Source organism: Tursiops truncatus, chromosome 14, assembly GCF_011762595.2.
Source record: "Tursiops truncatus isolate mTurTru1 chromosome 14, mTurTru1.mat.Y, whole genome shotgun sequence".
In the NCBI taxonomy this organism is placed as follows: domain Eukaryota; kingdom Metazoa; phylum Chordata; class Mammalia; order Artiodactyla; family Delphinidae; genus Tursiops; species Tursiops truncatus.
Genome location: NC_047047.1, coordinates 69,098,576 through 69,116,232, shown reverse-complemented (window position 1 = coordinate 69,116,232; position 17,657 = coordinate 69,098,576). Strand labels below are relative to the sequence as shown.

General features: G+C 37.9%; 1 protein-coding gene across 19 annotated transcripts in view; it reads right to left on the bottom strand.

Annotated features, from left to right (window-relative positions):
* The window catches only part of DTNB (dystrobrevin beta), a 241,396-nt gene that overhangs the window by 167,489 nt on the left and 56,250 nt on the right, over positions 1-17,657 (bottom strand). For all 19 annotated transcript variants that reach the window (XR_012325780.1, XR_002177905.3, XR_012325781.1 and 16 more), the window contains exon 5: positions 9,039-9,124. Coding sequence is in view for 16 of the 19 variants with exons in the window: in XM_073791536.1 (XP_073647637.1) it covers positions 9,039-9,124 (86 nt within the window). In the remaining 3 variants the exon portion in view is untranslated. The remainder of the gene's footprint in view (positions 1-9,038; positions 9,125-17,657) is intronic.

Below are 17,657 nucleotides of genomic sequence, written 5' to 3'. Positions count from 1 at the left end.
CTTCTAACAAGTTGCAGTCATATGACTAGGTGTTTGGACAATGAGACTATAAGCAGAAGGGTTGTGAGAGACTTCCTAGAAGGCTAGTTTTAGGCAGCTTTTTAAAGAAAGCTGACTGCACTGGAAATAGATCCTTTCTTCCTTCCTCCTTTTGCTATCTGGAATGCAGCTATGATGGCTGGAGCTTCCAGCAGCCACCTTGGACTATGTGGTAATCTCAACTTTTATGTAGAAATCATACACTAGAATGATAGAAAAGAAAGATATAGAAAGCCTGGGTCCCAGATGAACATGAAACTATCATACCAGCCCTGGACTACATACTCCTGGACTTCTTTTATATACGAGAAAAATAAACTTCAACTTTGTTTAAAATACTGTTACCTTGGTTTTTGTTTTCATGTAGCAATCCCCAATATTAAGTACTACTATAGTTTACTAAACATTACCTCATTTTACTGTCACAAAAAGGTGTGTACGTACACATGTGTATGCACATAATTGTTAAATTTTATAGATAAGGAAAGTAGCTTAGAAAGGTTAACTTTCTTAAGGTCAAAAGTTACTAAGTGGCTAAATCAAGATTTAAACCCACACTTATCCGACTGCAAAGACATTCCATTACATCACACTTCTTCAAAATATAGTGTAGAGTAGACACAAAAACACATAGGGGGCTTCCCTGGTGGCACAGTGGTTGAGAGTCCACCTGCCGATGCAGGGGACACGGGTTCGTGACCCGGTCCAGGAAGATCCTACATGCCGTGGAGCGGCTGGGCCCGTGAGCCATGGCCACTGAACCTGCATGTCCGGAGCCTGTGCTCCGCAATGGGAGAAGCCACAACAGTGAGAGGCCCATGTACCGCAAAACAACAACAACAACAACAAACAAACAAACAAGAAATTTAGAGGCCTGGCCTTGAAAAACAGAATTTGGAATGATGAGGTCAAAACAGCTGGGGGGTGGGGGTCTGGGGACACAACTAGAGAAGAACAGGAAAAATAAAACGAATGAATAAATATAACAAAACAGAAACAGACTCACAGATACAGAGAACAAACTGGTGGTTACCAGTGGGGAGGGGCAAGATGGGGGTAGGGAACGAAGAGATACAAACTACTATGTATAAAATAAATAAGCTGCAAGGATATACTGTACAACACAGGGAATATAGCCAATATTTTACAGTAACTTTAAATGGAGTATAATCTCTAAGAATATTGAATCACTATGTTGCACACTTGAAACTAATATAATATTGTAAATCAACCATACTTCAATCTAGAAAGAAAAAAGGAGAGTAGGATAAAAGTCTCTGTGGCAGGAATTTATAGAGTGTGTCTGTTAGTGGTGGCAGGCAAGAAACAGTGCATCAAAGAGAACATTCTATGATAATTTATATTGTGAAGTAAAGGTAAATAGAGATTGAATACGAAAAGTATGTTATTGGGCTTCCCTGGTGGTGCAGTGGTTGAGAGTCTGCCTGCTGATGTAGGGAACACGGGTTCGTGCCCCGGTCCGGGAAGATCTCACATGCCCTGGAGCGGCTGGGCCCGTGAGCAACGGCCGCTGAGCCTGTGAGTCCGGAGCCTGTGCTCCGCAACGAGAGAAGCCACAACAGTAAGAGGCCCGCATACCGCAAAAAAAAAAAAAAAAGAAAAGTATGTTATGAATGAAAACTTTGAGAGAGGAAACAATTTGGATTTGGTTTAAAAATGCTGAAGTAGGGAAGAAATATTTAGAAAGTTAGGTTTCAAGAAAATTAGACTGCTAATGATTGGCAGAATGAATAAAAGAGGAAGAATAAGATTGGCGACATCAACTAGAAAACCCTGTAAATAATGCACAAGTAAGAAAGGAGAGTCAGAATTACAGCAGTGACAGTATTGAGGGGCGGGCTTGGTCAACTCCAAGACATTTCAATGCAGGAAACTGAAGTTGATGGCAAACTGGATTAGAGAACAAAGGAATTTCTAAAATTAGGATTATTTTAAGCTTCTAGCTCAGAAAAATGCTGACAACCCTGACTGAAATAACCAAATTGAAGATAAAGACACTTAGCTTTGAACATAACTGTATTTGAACTAATCAGCAAATTTCCAAGTAGAACCATCCTGCAGGCAGTTAGAAGCAAAGTACTGGGCCGCAGTTCGAGACAGCAGATACAGAGTTTTGCAAACATTACCAATTATGTGAATAACTGATGCCCTTTGAAGGAGGGAAGAGCATCATGACTTAATTTTCAAATAGCTGGCTGCTGTTCTCATAATGAAGAAAATAATCATCCACTAAATCTGAATGAAAACTAAGGGGAAATATGGGATGTGGCAGACACTGCAAGGTGCCTACTACTCAGTATCTATTTTCCCATTTTCACTCCCGAACTGAACTCTGATTAGAATGGCAATGTGTTCCCCTTAAAAATTACTTCCCAGACTCTTGTGCACGTCGTAATTCTGAAGTGAATTTGTGGAAAAGCTTTTGCTTTCCTGATACAGGCATCTCTTTCTTCTTTCTACTTAAAATGAGAATAAGGCGCAGTAAAGAGCAGTCACTTATAATCCTAGGAGGAAAGCCATATGGCAGAGCAGGAAGACAGGAGGAACCCAAGTCTCTGATGACATCCCTGAGTCATGGTACCAACCTTGAACTTGCCAGCCTCTGAATTTATTGTTGCATGAGAAAAATAAATCCCAATGGTTTTATGCCACTGTTAGTCAAGTTTTCTGTTGCCACTCAATGTATTCATAATGGAGAAACTAGCAAGTTAATGGTAGAAATATTCAAGACCAGAGACTTCAGCTACCAAGTATATATTGATAAATACACATATGTATAGCTTCCAATCACAAAAACATACGTGTATACATGCACACCACCAAATCTACACCTAACTCATTCAGAGCAATAAAGGAGTGATTAGATAGTGAAATGACTAACTTCCCCCTCAAAGAAAGTATTACTTTCAGTTATATACTTAGTTACTAGGTCATAAAATAGATTCAAAGTAGTAAAAAAAAATTTTAATCAATGAAAAAAGAAACTATAACTTAATAGGCCCACATTACACTAGTAAGAGAACAAGCAGAAACATGTTTGTTGGTTGGTTGGTTTTAAAAGAAAAACTGGTAGACCTCAAAACTATTAAGTAATTACTTAGAAGTCATGACTTCTAGAGTTACTTGTTTAAAACAGTTTGTTTATTTTTAGATTAGGCTTCTCATATCTGTAACAAAAACACTGAAAATAATTGCTTATTTTTTATTGTAAATGAAATATAACAATGAATCTAAGTGTGATTTACTATATACATATAAAAATACCTTACCAAAGAAATAAATAAGAGACAATTTAATAAAAACATCCCCAAAATTAAACTAGTCCTTTAATTAAAGCCCTAAACCCTTCTGGCATTAAGAGAATAAACTGCTTCCCAGATCACTGGTTAATTTCCCCAATAATTCTCTTTCTATTTATACATCTCTGAAAGAAAGTATGCTAATTTCCCATTAGTTGTTTCCAGATAAAAATACAGGCTTTCTCCCTTGTGAAAAACCCACAATCAAGCCCTTACATGCACACGTGTACAATCTTTTAAAAATATTCTGTCCTTTGTGTAGTGGCAAAATAATGTTACTTTTCTACCATCTTCACATATGTTTCAAATTTTTTTCTGGTGATAATGACCCTGGCTTTACTCATTGCATCTATCCATCTATCCACTCTCCTCTCATCCCCACATGACCAACCATATACTTTTGCAAGATGATAGGGCTGTTTACAATAAAGACTCAAGTCTATAGAAAAGAAAGCCATTTTCTTCTATATGTTAGTTTTCCTGGCAAATGTCTCTCATCTTCTCCTGTCATCTTTCTACCAACTGAGCAACCTAACCCACAAAAAATGTATACACATCTGCATGTTTATAAATATCTGTATGTAACTAAATCCAAGTGCATATTTTATTCCCAAACTCATGAATATTCCTACATCATTCATTAAGTCAGAGTGAGGCTGGAGGATGGGATTCAGCCATGCCTTGGGCTTCTAGTGTTGATTGAGTCAGAACTACCTTAAACAAGCCTCCAGGCCTTCCTTGGTTTTTGTTTATCTTTTTCTTCTTCATAAAATGCAGATGTACGACTCATTTCTTACTTGCTTCTAGCTCTAAAACATTTTGGTTATATGAGAAATGTGAAATATGGGCAAGTATTCAGATTAAAGAGTCACTTCAGGCTAATGAAGGGAAGAGATGATTAACAGAAACCAGTCAGGATAAATATGCAGTGACAAGTGGTTAGAAGACTCTAAGAGAGGATGCTAAATTTTGAACAGGTGAAACTGCTTAATTATAACTTCAAAGGTTGGCTCCCTACAGTCTGTTAATGAAACATCAAGGAAGCAAACAACTGAAATGTCAGAACTGCCTGTTCTGAGAAAAAACACCTCAGGTCATCTTTTCTCCGGCTGCACAAAGTGTGGTCTATCAAAAACACGCAGAAACAATAATATAAATTATTATTATAAAACCATTTTATAATATTATATAATTATAAAACCATTTATGCTATAACCCAGAGAAAACACCTAACAGTGTTATCATTTTGGTATATTTCTTTCTTTTCCTATGTGCATAATAAATTTTTATTTAAAACTATATTACATTTATGCATTTTGATCTGAAGCATATTTTTAAAGGCAGTATATCCAATCACGTCGGTATCCCAAAGTGTAACTGAGCTCTCACTTTTGGACACTAAAGCTGTTTTAAGTCTTCATATATTATAAAAAGTGTTGCAACAAATATATGTAAAACCTAGGGCACACCTCTGATTAATTCCTCATGATAAACTCTAGAAGCAGGCTGAGTCACTGGGCACAAATATTCTTATAGCCTTTCTGACACACTGCTAGACTGCCCTTCAAAACGGTGGCACCAGTTTTCTAAAGGATTTAAAAATAAATTGCATGAATCATCTGCTCCTATCTTTCAGTGCAAGACAGATGCGGTTTGCATAAGAGATAAGTTTCTTAGAAAATAGCAGAATTAGACAAAGTAAATAAATCACATAGCTAAATTAGCTGACAATTAGTATGGTTTAATAAACAATGGGTTTTACAGGCTGTAAATTTTGTTTCTCTGAGTTATTTTTTGGGTTTCTGACATTACTGAGTTTTCATCATGCTGATAATCAAAGTCTGTACTCTGATTATAAATCATTGGTATTTAGAATCCTGACTTAAGTTGCCTTTGAATCTAGGATACAGTCCCTAATGGCCACAACAGTTAACAATTTATCTATAAATGAATGATACCTGGGGACAGAAACTCTCTTAAGAGAGACCTGAAAAGTCTAATTAAGAAATGTTTCTGGACTTCCTTGGCAGTCCAGTGGTTGGGACTTTGCCTTCCAATGCAGGGGGTGCAGGTTCGATCCCTGGCTGTGGAGCGAAGATTCCACACTGCCTCACGGCCAAAAAAACAAGACATAAAACGGAGGCAATATTGTAGCAAAATCAATAAAGACTTTTAAAAAAACGGTCCACCTCAAAAAAATCTTAAAAAAGGAAATGTTTCAAACTAAAAACACAAGTATTGGTTAAGTCATTTTAAATGCCATCTTGACACTAAAACAAGCAAACAAAGACAGATCAAGGAAAAAGGGGAAAAAATTAAAGGAAAAAATTCTAAAATAAGAGGTAAAAAGCAAAAAGATAAAAATAAAAGTAGAAATGCTGAGGCATATTCCATAAATTAGAAAAATCTAACTTAATGGGAACATTAACAGAGGTAACAGAAGTAGAGTCAGTGGGAGGAGGCTGCAGAAACTAAGAACAAAGACAAGGGAACAAGTAGGAAGAAAAAAGTGAATAAATGGTCAAATATCATTTTATGTTACAATACAGTGTTATAGCTACCTTCTTCTACACTATTATTCAGCCACCTCAACTAAGTAGGACATAGCTGTGACTAGAAAGCAAGGGAAAAAGGATTCTCACAATAGCCAAAACTACTAAAGTGAGTGCTTCTCTCAATACGAGTAATCACTTCGTCCATACTCTAACAGAATAGAATGTTAAGAAGGCTGGTTATGTTTTCTCTGTCAGTAGCATATGAAAAGTATATCAGAAGCAAAAGGAGACTGCTTGAGACGGGTACACTGATAATACCATCACATTTACCAGAGATAAAGGACACGTACACACACATACACACGCATACACCATCACCACCACCACCAATGACAGAAAGTTCAAAAGCTGAAAAAACACAGCAGTCTGAAAACATGAGAAGGGGCAAACAACCCAGAGCCTCGCAATTAGCCCTAAATGCATCAGAGAATGACACCCCTAAGAGGTGAAAAATATTTAAATTGTGATCAGTGAGCTCTGTTTAAAACAGAAGGCACAGACCACACTTAAAGCAGTTTCCACCCTAGATGATTAAAACAAAAAAGTGGAGATAGGCTTCAATGCCTGAAAGTGTTACTTAGGTTAAACATCTCACTCTCTAGTCAAGATAATTACAGTACAATAAAAATAAAGAAACGGGGGGACTTCCCTGGTGGCACAGTGGTTAAGAATCCACCTGCCAATGCAGGGGACACTGGTTTGATCCCTGGTCTGGGAAGACCCCACATGTCACGGAACAGCTAAGCCCGTGAGCCACAACTACTGAGCCTGCGCCCTAGAGCCCAAGAGCCACAACTACTGAGCCCACGTGTCACAACTACTGAAGCCCGCGTGCCTAGAGCCCATGCTCTGCAACAAGAGAAGCCACCGCAGTGAGAAACCCGCGAACTGCAACAAAGAGTAGCCCTCACTCACTGCAACTAGAGAAAGCCCACGCGCAGCAACGAAGACCTGACGCAGCCAAAAAAAAAATTAATTTTGAAAAATAATGAAACAGAGCAACAGATGGTAAAGAAACCTTAATTTTGAACGTGAAGAAGATAAAGAAACCAGATTTTAAATCTATCTGAATCATGTAAACATGCTACTAAGTGACCTAGTGTGGCTTGTATTTCCGTACACAATGTGTAACGATACGGTGTTGAGAGCACACTGACGTGTCACATTTGCCTAGGTATGTGTACTTTTGTGCCATTTGAATATTGGTCACTTGTGCTCCTCTAAGAAATTCAAAAGCCACATAAATAAACAAACAAAAAACCCACCTGCTATCACCTGGATCCCTTCAATACTTCACACAGAGCTAGGATTTGCACCTTTTCACTAATAGTTACAACAGAGAGCTGCAGTAATTTTAGTTCTCAATCAACAATTTATATTTGGCAAAATTTTAGCACTTACTATGGGCCAGGTACCAGCTCTATGTAAATGTAGCAAATTTAATCATAGAAACTTAAAGAGTCCAGAATCATCTAGAATGTGCAGTTATATAATCAATTTTCTATTTTCAACCAGTTTCTCCAGTCCTAATAAAAATGGCAATGTATATTTCTTTATCTGGTATCATCATCGTTAAAAAACAGACAAAATCCCAACTTTCTTTTTCTCTGTGAATGAGATATAATTTTATCTGTATTATATTATCATCCTCAGAAAAACACCATGTCAGAATTAAGAAAATGTTAAGAAATTTCAGCCCAAAAGAGTAATATTTTGAGATACCATGTGAAAAAAACTCAGAAGAGTATTTAAATAAAACTATACTTTTTTTTCTGCCAAAACTTTGTTTTACAATGCAGCTGATTTTGAAATGAGATAACCAGATAACATTGACCAAATATACTAAGACCTTTCTTTAGACATCTAAATCTATATCTAGTGAGCCTTCTAGCTTTCTAACTTTTAATGTCATGGTAACATGTAAGAAAAAGCACAGAAAACAAACATGCACCCATGAAGTAATCTTGTCCAAAAGCCTGTACTTGAATCTGTTGAAGGCTCTGTATCTTTCAATTAAAACAAAAAATGTAGGGCACAGAGGAACACCACGGGGATGCAATCATCAAAATCTAGTCCATGAGAAATGCCACAAGACAGATGACCCAGTTTCTTAAACAAATCAATCCACAGGTTTTCTCAGCACTTCATGAAAACCCACAGCTTCAATCTCACCTCTGTGAAACGTGCTAGAGTTTCTTACTCCATGGATACTTGTATTAGGGCACTTTGAATGTGGGTCTCCCACTACAGGATGAGCATAGTGGAGTACAAAAGAGTAGCTTAGAAAGGGCTCTGAAGCTACAGCCTGAGTTGAAATCCCAGCTTCACCCCCTCAGTTAACTCATCTACAAAACAGAGAAAATACCACCTGCTGCTCAAAGAAATTTTAAGGATTCAGTGAGAAAATATATGTACAGCACCTAGCACAATGCTTGGCATATCTTAGGCAGTGAAGGACTATCTAATGAGTGAATAAATGAAAATGATAAGCAGAAAAATTAAGTAATTGTGAATTTTATCTCCTTCAACTTCATCTAACCACCTTCTAATAGTATCTAGTGAACAGTAAAATGCCAAAATGGTAAACAGTAAGAAAAAAATTAAGGAAAGATAAGTGAATAAATAGGTTATCAATTTCTAAATAACTACACTTGAATCTAAGGTACTAAAAAACAGTTTAATCATAAGAAATACCACCTGATAAAGCATCGAGTGATTAAGAGCTAAACTTGACCAAACCCGGTAAAAGTGATGAAATTTATTTTCTAATTAAAAGTGATCAACAAATCACCTTCAAGCATAATTTTTAACAATATGGAAAACATTTTTAAAGAATTTTTTAAATGTCCACATTACTATTCTGAATCTTTTCAGAGTTTTCTTGTTTTAACCTAAAAAAAAAAAAAAAAAATTAAAAAATGAATTCAACCAACTTTTCCATCTGAACAGTAGGTGGCATAACTTACATACTCTGAGCCAGTTGCTGTAAAATGAGTGGTATGGTAGTAAAAAAACCAAAAAAGTTCAACAGACCATCATCCAAAATTCTGAAAACATTCATTTAAAAGTGTTTAAAAGTCTTAATTTGAAAATAAAATCTTTCAAATAATATAAAAATACTTACATCTCAATTTGTCCAGCATTTTTCCACCACACATGGTTGCTAACATAGCTTTAACTGAAAATACCGTCAACTTGCCTCGGCCCTCACTGCAAAATAAATTATATTAGAAATAATTGCTATCTGGAACCACAAAAGCAATCAAATGTATCACCAGTATATTGATTCCTGCCCTTCTGTTACAATATTACCACATTTAGAAACCTTGGATTCTTTTTTTCCTTTACAGAATTAAGGCTTCACATATGCTATGTGAACAGTGTTAAAACTAACCTGGTTTATTTGGCAATGAGTTTAGAAACACCCTATAAAGCAACTTCTGTTGGCTTTGTAGGCAAAGGCCAAATGAATGAACCTAAAAAACATCCTACCAACTTAGCCCATTAAATCCACAGCTGAGGTGTTTAAGTATTCAAATCTGAGGCACCACCTGGTTTGAATAATAATTCAAAAGTGTGTTCTTCCATCAGGATATTATAACAACAGTTTATTGTTACGTACTAAGGCAACAGGATGCATGTTGCTATAAAGATTTTATACTACCTTCATCTTTGCTTGTTTTCACTGTAACAACCTTTATGTTACCATGTGTTTATTCTAAGAAGTTCATCTGTCTCATCTGAGACATCTGTGTCAGATCTCCTGCCACCACTGTGAGAAAAGTGAAGGGGAAGGGACAGTATTATGAATTCTTCTTCAGGAACTAGAAAGATGAAATGTAGACCATAAATGAACTACTCAAGGTGACGCTATACACCACCTGCAGAGCCAGGACAATAACAGCAAGGCCCCAACCCCTGTGGCCACTGCTCCAACCATTCAACTATGTCCTGGTTTCAGAGAAGATGAAAACTTCCCTAGCCGGTTTTTAAAGTCACATATGTAAATTAACAATGGGCTTTTGTGTTAATTTTATAAAGCTTGTGCTTACAAAGTTTCACAGTGACTTAGAGTAAAATACCTTTGCAATAATGAGAACTATATCATCTTGGTTTTGAAAAGAAAATGTCATCCTATTTATATTTACTAATGGTCCTAAGAGTGTCTCCTATTTTCCAAACCTTCTTTTTGTATACAGTAAGATCACATCTGAAAAAAGGCAAATGGTCAATAAGCCAGAAAATTCTCAGTGAAAATACTGCCAGGAGACACCAATGTTTGTTACAGCTGATTTTTAACTATTACATCTCATTAAGTTTACTCATAAGATAAAACAGGAATTCCCCCAAAACTAGCTAAAATTAGAATGGGACTTTTAATATACATAGATCATCAGAAATACAGATTCTGTTCCATGTCTTATATAGCACCTGGCAATATATCACCTGGAAATGATAAAAAATAGTCCTATGTCAAATACTCATTGCATTATATGAGCAACGTGAGTGTCTATAAAGAGCAACAACTGTGTTAAAAGTGATGGATTTCCAAGACTTGATACAGACCTTTTACAATGGACATTTCTTTTTGGTCGCCAACCATCCAAATGCTGAGTCTACATTTAAGCACACCCTACCTTATATGACAAGTATATGTCCCACTACCAAAGTATGAAGAAGGAAGAAAAAAAAACTTTCCCATCTTTCTTTGAAACTAAGACAGGGGCACATAATACAAGCTCCGCCAAGAAGATGCACCGCTCTAGACCTCAAATAGAAAACAATTAACTTGTAGAAGTAAGAACTCCAAAGAATCCACCTGGCGAGGATGTCAGCAGTAGGAGCAGTACATCCAGTGTCCTGAGAGCTGGGACAGAGATTCTCATGGCAGCAACCAGAGCCCAGCATCAGTGGCTTTTGGAGCACAAGCAGCAGTATCTATGCCCAGCTTAGCTGCAGAGGGACTTCCTGAGACCAGTTTTGTGGTATGATTTTGAGCTTTGTTCTTGGCAGTGTGGTCATCAAGCCTACTTTCCCAACCTTCTTAGAAAGCCGACTGGTCACCCATATCCTTTTAATGAATTAGCTAGGGATGGTTCCTACTGCTTACAACTAAGAATTCTGATGGATGCAGCTTCTATCCTGAAGTAAAGTGGCCCAGAAAGATGAAGTGACAAAAGAAAGTATTCCTGAAGCTCACAGCGAGAGTAAGCAAGCCTGATGACCAGCAGAGCAAGGATGAGGAGCAAGTGCTCACCAGCAGGAAAGTCAAGCCTTGCTCACAGCTAACGACATTTTTTAAGGTAAACTTGCTCGAAACATTTTTTGCAGACACAGATTTCATGACTTAAGAATACCCAGGAAATTCCACAGGGGAAAGTAAAAACTAATCTTAAAAGAGATTTCCACAGAAATCAGGATACTGATTACCTCTGGGGGAAGAGAGAGGAGTTGTAACACAGAAAGGAGAACACAAGGGGCTTCTGGGGTGCTGACAACATTCTATTTCTTGGCCTCTGGAGTATTTATATGGATATTTGTTTTATAGCAATTCATTAAACTGTACTTTGTTTTAGGTATTCTTCCGTAAGTGTTTTCTATTTCTGAATAAAAACTGTTTTAAAAAATGAATCCCGGGACTTCCCTTGTGGTCCAGTGATAGAGAATCCGCCTTCCAATGCAGGGGACGTGCGTGCGATCCCTGGTCAGGGAACTAAGATCCTACATGCCACGGGGCAACTAAGCCCACGCATCACAACTACTGAGACTGCGCACCTCAACTAGAGAGCCTGCGTGCCGCAAACTACAGAGCTCACGTGCTCTGGACCCTGCGCGCCACAACTAGAGAGAGAAAACCCCCATGCCACGCCTAGAGAGAATCCAGTGCGCCACTACAAAGAGCCCACGCCACAACAAAAGATCCCGCATGCCTCAATGAAGACCTCGCATGCCACAACTAAGACCCAACGCAGCCACAAAAAGAAATTTAAAAAAAAAAAAATTTTTTTAATGAATCCTGAGGGACTTCCCTGGTGGCACAGTGGTTAAGAATCCACCTGCCAACGCAGGGGACACGGGTTCCAGCCCTGGTCTGGGAAGATCCCACATGCCGCGGAGCAACTAAGCCCGTGCACCGCAACTACTGAGGCTGCGCTCTAGAGCCGGCATGCCACAACTACTGAAGCCCGTGCACCTAGAGCCCGTGCTCTGCAACAAGTGAAGCCACTGCAACGAGAAGCCCGCGCACCGCAACGAAGAGTAGCCCCCGCTCACAGCAACTAGAGAAAGCCTGTGCACAGCAACAAAGACCCAACACAGCCAAAAATAAATACTAAAATTTATAAACAAAAAAAGAATCCTGGGAAAGTGAGGGTTACCATTACTAGACAAAGGTAATGGTTTAAAGGAGAGAATAATGAAAGGGAAAAATACAAGCTAAAAAACATTTAAGATATATAAACTGCAATGCATAAAATTTTCCATAATGAAAATTTCCATAATAAAATATATAAAAAGAATAAAAACATTAAAAACCCCAAGGCCCTGGCCCCAGCTTTAGATGTCTATTAATAGAAGACTGGCTATTAGGCTATCATAGAAAAGAATGATAAAAAAACATACGAAAGATAGAGAATTATATCCAAGATAGATCACTTAAAAAAAAAAAAAAGCAAGGCATGGAACAAAATAATTGCTAGAATGCAATCTAGCAATTATGTTAAAAAGGAGAGAGTAAAAATATATTTTCATATATTTGTATATGCATAAGCTGTCTGAAAGGATACTGACAAAATAACATTAGTTGCATCCAGGGTCAAAAGCAGGCAGCCAAAGGAAAGCAATGAAAGAGTGGGCACTTTTCACTTTACAAATATTAAATGTTTATACTAGAAGAGAAGGTTCTTAAGCCAATAACCTAAGCTTCCATCTGAAGACTCAAGAAAAAGAACAGCAAATTAAACCCAAAACAAGCAAAAGGCAAAAAATCGTATGAGTAAGAACAGAAATCAATGAAATTGAAAACAGGAAATCAATACAGAATATTAATGAAACCAAAAGCTGGTTCTTTGAATAAACCAATAACATCGATAAATCTCTAGCCAGACTGACTAAGAAAAGAGAAGACACAAATTACCAATATCAAAAATGAAAGAAGGGATATCACCACAGGTTTTCTAAACATTACAGAAATAATAAGGAAATATTACAAAAACTTTATGTCCATAAATTCAACAACTTAGATGAACTGGAGACACAAACTACTCCTTGAAAAATAGAAACTATTAAAGCTCACTCAATAAGAAATAGGTAGGGCTTCCCTGGTTGCGCAGTGGTTAAGAATCTGCCTGCAGGGCTTCCCTGGTGGCGCAGTGGTTGAGAGTCCACCTGCCGATGCAGGGGAAACGGGTTTGTGCCCCAGTCCGGGAAGATCCCACATGCCGCGGAGCGGCTAGGCCCGTGAGCCATGGCCACTGAGCCTGCACGTCCGGAGCCTGTGCTCCGCAACGGGAGAGGCCACAGCAGTGAGAGGCCCGCGTACCGAAAAAAAAAAAAGAATCTGCCTGCCAATGCGGGGGACACGGGTTCAAGCCCTGGTCCAGGAAGATCCCACATGCCACAGAGCAGCTAAGCCCGTGTGCCACAACTACTGAGCCTGTGCTCTAGAGCCCATGAGCCATAACTACTGAGCCCATGTGCCACAACTACTGAAGCCCACGTGCCTAGAGCCCGTGCTCCACAACAAGAGAAGCCATGAAAATGAGAAGCCCGTGCACCGCAACGAAGAGTAGCCCCCACGCGCTGCAACTAGAGAAAAGCCCACGTGCAGCAACGAAGACCCAACGCAGCCAAAAATAAATGAATTTTTAAAAAAAGAAGAAACAGGTAATCTGAATAGGCCCATATCCATTACAGAAGTTGAATCTGTATTTTTAACCCTTCCAAAAGAGAAAGCTCCTCATTCAGAGAGCTGTACTGGCAAATTCTAAACATTTAAAGAAATAATTGCAGTTCTACTCTCTTCCAGGGAATAAAAAAGGAGGGAACACTTCCCAATTCTTTTATGAGGGCCAGCATTATCCTGATAACAAAAACGCATACATACATTACAACAAAAGAAAATAATAAGTCGGTATCCCTCATGAACCCATACACAAAACCTTCAACAAAATGTGAGCAAATCGAATGCAGCAATATATAAAAACGACTTAAAAAAAAATCACAACCCAGGGGGCTTTATCCCAGTGATGTAACACTAGTTTGACATTTGAAAATCAATCAGTACAAAGAGAAAAGCTACACGATCATCCAAATAGATGCAGATGACAATGATACTCAACATCCATTCCGATAAATACTCTTGGAAAACCAGGAAAAGAATTTCCTCAGTCTGATAATGGGCACCTTCAAAAAAAAAGTAACAGCTAATAACATCATACTTAATGATGAAAGACTAAGTACTTTTCCACTGAGATCAAGAACAAGCCAAGGATGACTGCTTTCACTACTAGAATGCAATACCACACTGGAGAACACAGCTGGTGCAACAACGTAAGAAAAAAATATAAATGCATACAGACTGAAAGTTTAAAAATAAAACTATCTACTCCAGACAATATGACCTTCTGTATAGAAAATCCCAAAGAACCTACAAAAGAAATACATAGAACCTACCAAAACACTACAATAAGGGACTTTTTAGCAAGGCTGCAGAATACAAGGTCAACATAAAAAAATTCAAATTTCTATAAATTAGCAAAAGAAAATTGGAAATACAATACCACCAAAAATATGAAAAACAGATAAATTTTTTTTAAACTTATGTTCAAGATGTGTATGCTGAAAACTACAAAATACTGATGAAAGAAATCAAAGAAAATGTAAATAGATACACCATGTTCATGAAATGAAAGACAATATTGTTAAAATGTCAATTCTCCCTAAACTGATCAGAATCCTGTTATGATTCAATGCAATCCCAAATTCACAATAGGATATTTTTGTAAAAATCAACAAGATGATTCTTTGTATTTCCTTAGAGTTCTAGATCCAAATCTCAATAAGGTATGAGAATAGAAGATACTATTCAGATGCCTAAACCTCACCCTGTTCTTGGTACTTTTAAAAAGTTCCTCATGTTATTTTAATATGCATCCAAAGCTAAGAACTACCAACACAGATCTTCGAATGCAATTCTAAGACTTTGGCTTGTATTTCACAGGCAACAATAAATCAAAGGACATGACCAAAGATGAAAGACAATTGATCATATTGTGTTTGTATAACTCCTTCTGGCTCCAAATCTCATGTTCTTCCTTCATAGAGACAAAATAATATCTATCCCTTGCTGCAAAAAAAGAAACTAATGTCATCTATGCAGACAGGAGAGTGTGGCAGAGCCCAGCATACTGGCAAGAGATCCAGGTGAAAATCAACTCTGTAACTGAAGAAAGTGCTCATCAGTAAATGCCATAAAACAGGTCTTAATGGGTCTATGACATCTTTACTTCTAAAAATTATTATAATAGCATTTAAACAGCACTTTTTCCAAATCTTCAAAATGCTTTAGAAACACTAATATTCTCAACACTTTGCATCCCTTATTCAAATATTCTTTAACTCAACTCTGTTGCAAATAATAGTCCTGGATTCAGAAAGTCTTACATTTAAATACAGAATAGCAGCTGTATTTCTCAACTGACCTGGCTCAGCACTACACACCTGTGCTCTCCTCTACTCATTAGGATTATTACTGGTCTCAACAGCTGGTCTCAGGTCAAGCAGTCTGTAGATGCATTAACAGAATAGTGCATTAACTCCTCAACTAATTATTATCAGTAACACGTGGCCCCTTAACTCGTCATCTCTCGTTATCTATTTTCCAACCACTTTCCTATTCACAGCAGCCACACAGCAATCTCCACTCACAATCTCCCACCTAGCCAACGGTGGATCTTTTCTCCTCTCTGCCTGCATGCTCTTCTGAGTCTGCAAATGTATCTGCACTTAGCATTGCATGCTTCACTGAGGGTGAGGGGATATGCATCTGAGTGTCAATACGTAACCCAGTAGGATAGAGGGAATATATGTCAGGTTGCGGGTGCTTTAAGTATGGGGGAAAGGAGAGGTATCTGAGATTAAGGGTCATAGTAAATGTGAGGGGGATGAATCTGCAGGCAGGAGAGATTTGGAAATGATGCTTAGTGAACCTTTTTGTTTAAGAACCTGTTTATACATATGTAACTGTGCATCCTGAGAATGGGGGAATGGGCCTGAGCCCACTCTTAATTATGAACTCATCTTTCCCACTTATAATGCTTACCATCATTTACAACTTTAGGTTCACAGTTTCATCTACCAAAAGGTTTATTCACCCTTCGAAAGGAAATATTAATATAAACAATAAATGATATATTTAAAGATACTCATAAATATTTATTAAAGATATTTATATAAAAATCTAAGTATAACAGCATGAAGACACAATCATCCAATAAAATTAGTGAATGGGTAGCCTCACAATTCTTCCTCAAATCATGTTATTTTTATTTTTCTTCAAAAAGAAAAAAAGTTAGCTCCCTCCTTGCAACTATTTGCTTTGTAGGTCAAACTTCAGCATTTACTCCTTTGCTCTGAATGCTTTTCTTCGCATTGAAATCCCTCAGTCTACTTTAAGCCTAACTACAACTTCCTATAACTGCCCCCAAACACAGCAAAGCCAAAGTGGCACTTTTACTTCTGTAATGTTTGGTTGGAGCTCTGCATTCTTCCTCTGCAATTAGAGGCAGTAGGGAGAAGCTGCAGTCACTTAGCAGCCTAATCCCCTATGATTCCGTCCTTTATCTGACTGATTACTTCTTGGAAAAACTCATTCTTGATCCTGCCCACCATACATCTGAATTTAATCCACATACCCTGGTCAAGTTACATTTAAAACTGAATAGTCAGCTGCCCCTGGCCATCGCACATATAACCTCACCAACATCCATGTTTTCAGTACTTCCAAAGTCAAGTCCAAGTTCATACCGGAATCAGTTCTCTTCAAACAAGATCTGGAAAGATCTTTAACCTGGTTTCATCATAAAAAATGTGAGTCACTTAAAATCTGACCTAGCTGGAAAGTTGGGTATAACTTTTTTTTAAAGGTATTTAAGGTATAACACAATTAACAATGAATATTAACCCCTACAGAAAGATGCTAAAATGAAAGGATAAACAGGTAATATGTGTTGAAGGTGACAGCAGAGAGGAAACTTATTATTTTAACCCCACCCACACAGAATCCTTCTGGGGAGCACCCTCCCTCAATAAGGAACATGATGATTCTGTCTCAGACTTCTCTGCATGATTCACCTCCATAGATCCATCATTTTAGAGTCTGACAATAAACCATGCCCATGACTTCTAAAGAGAGTTCTTATCACCCAACACTGAGAAAACACCATGATTAGGTCTGCGCCAAGCTAAGCAAACAGTGAGTCACCCTGAATAAACACTGTTGAGTTTTGACATGCAGGTGCCTTCAGAAGTCTCTGCACTCCTCACTTGTGCCATCTGGATGGGAATTTGCTCATTTCAGTTTAGTAAAGTCTCAAATTTTTTGACATTTAAACTAACCCAGGGACTTCCTTGGTCGTCCAGTGGTTAAGACCCCGTGCTTCCAATGCAGGGGATGGGGGTAGATGCCTGGTCGGGGAACTAAGATCCCACATGTCGCACAGTGTGGCCAAAAAAAAAAAAATAT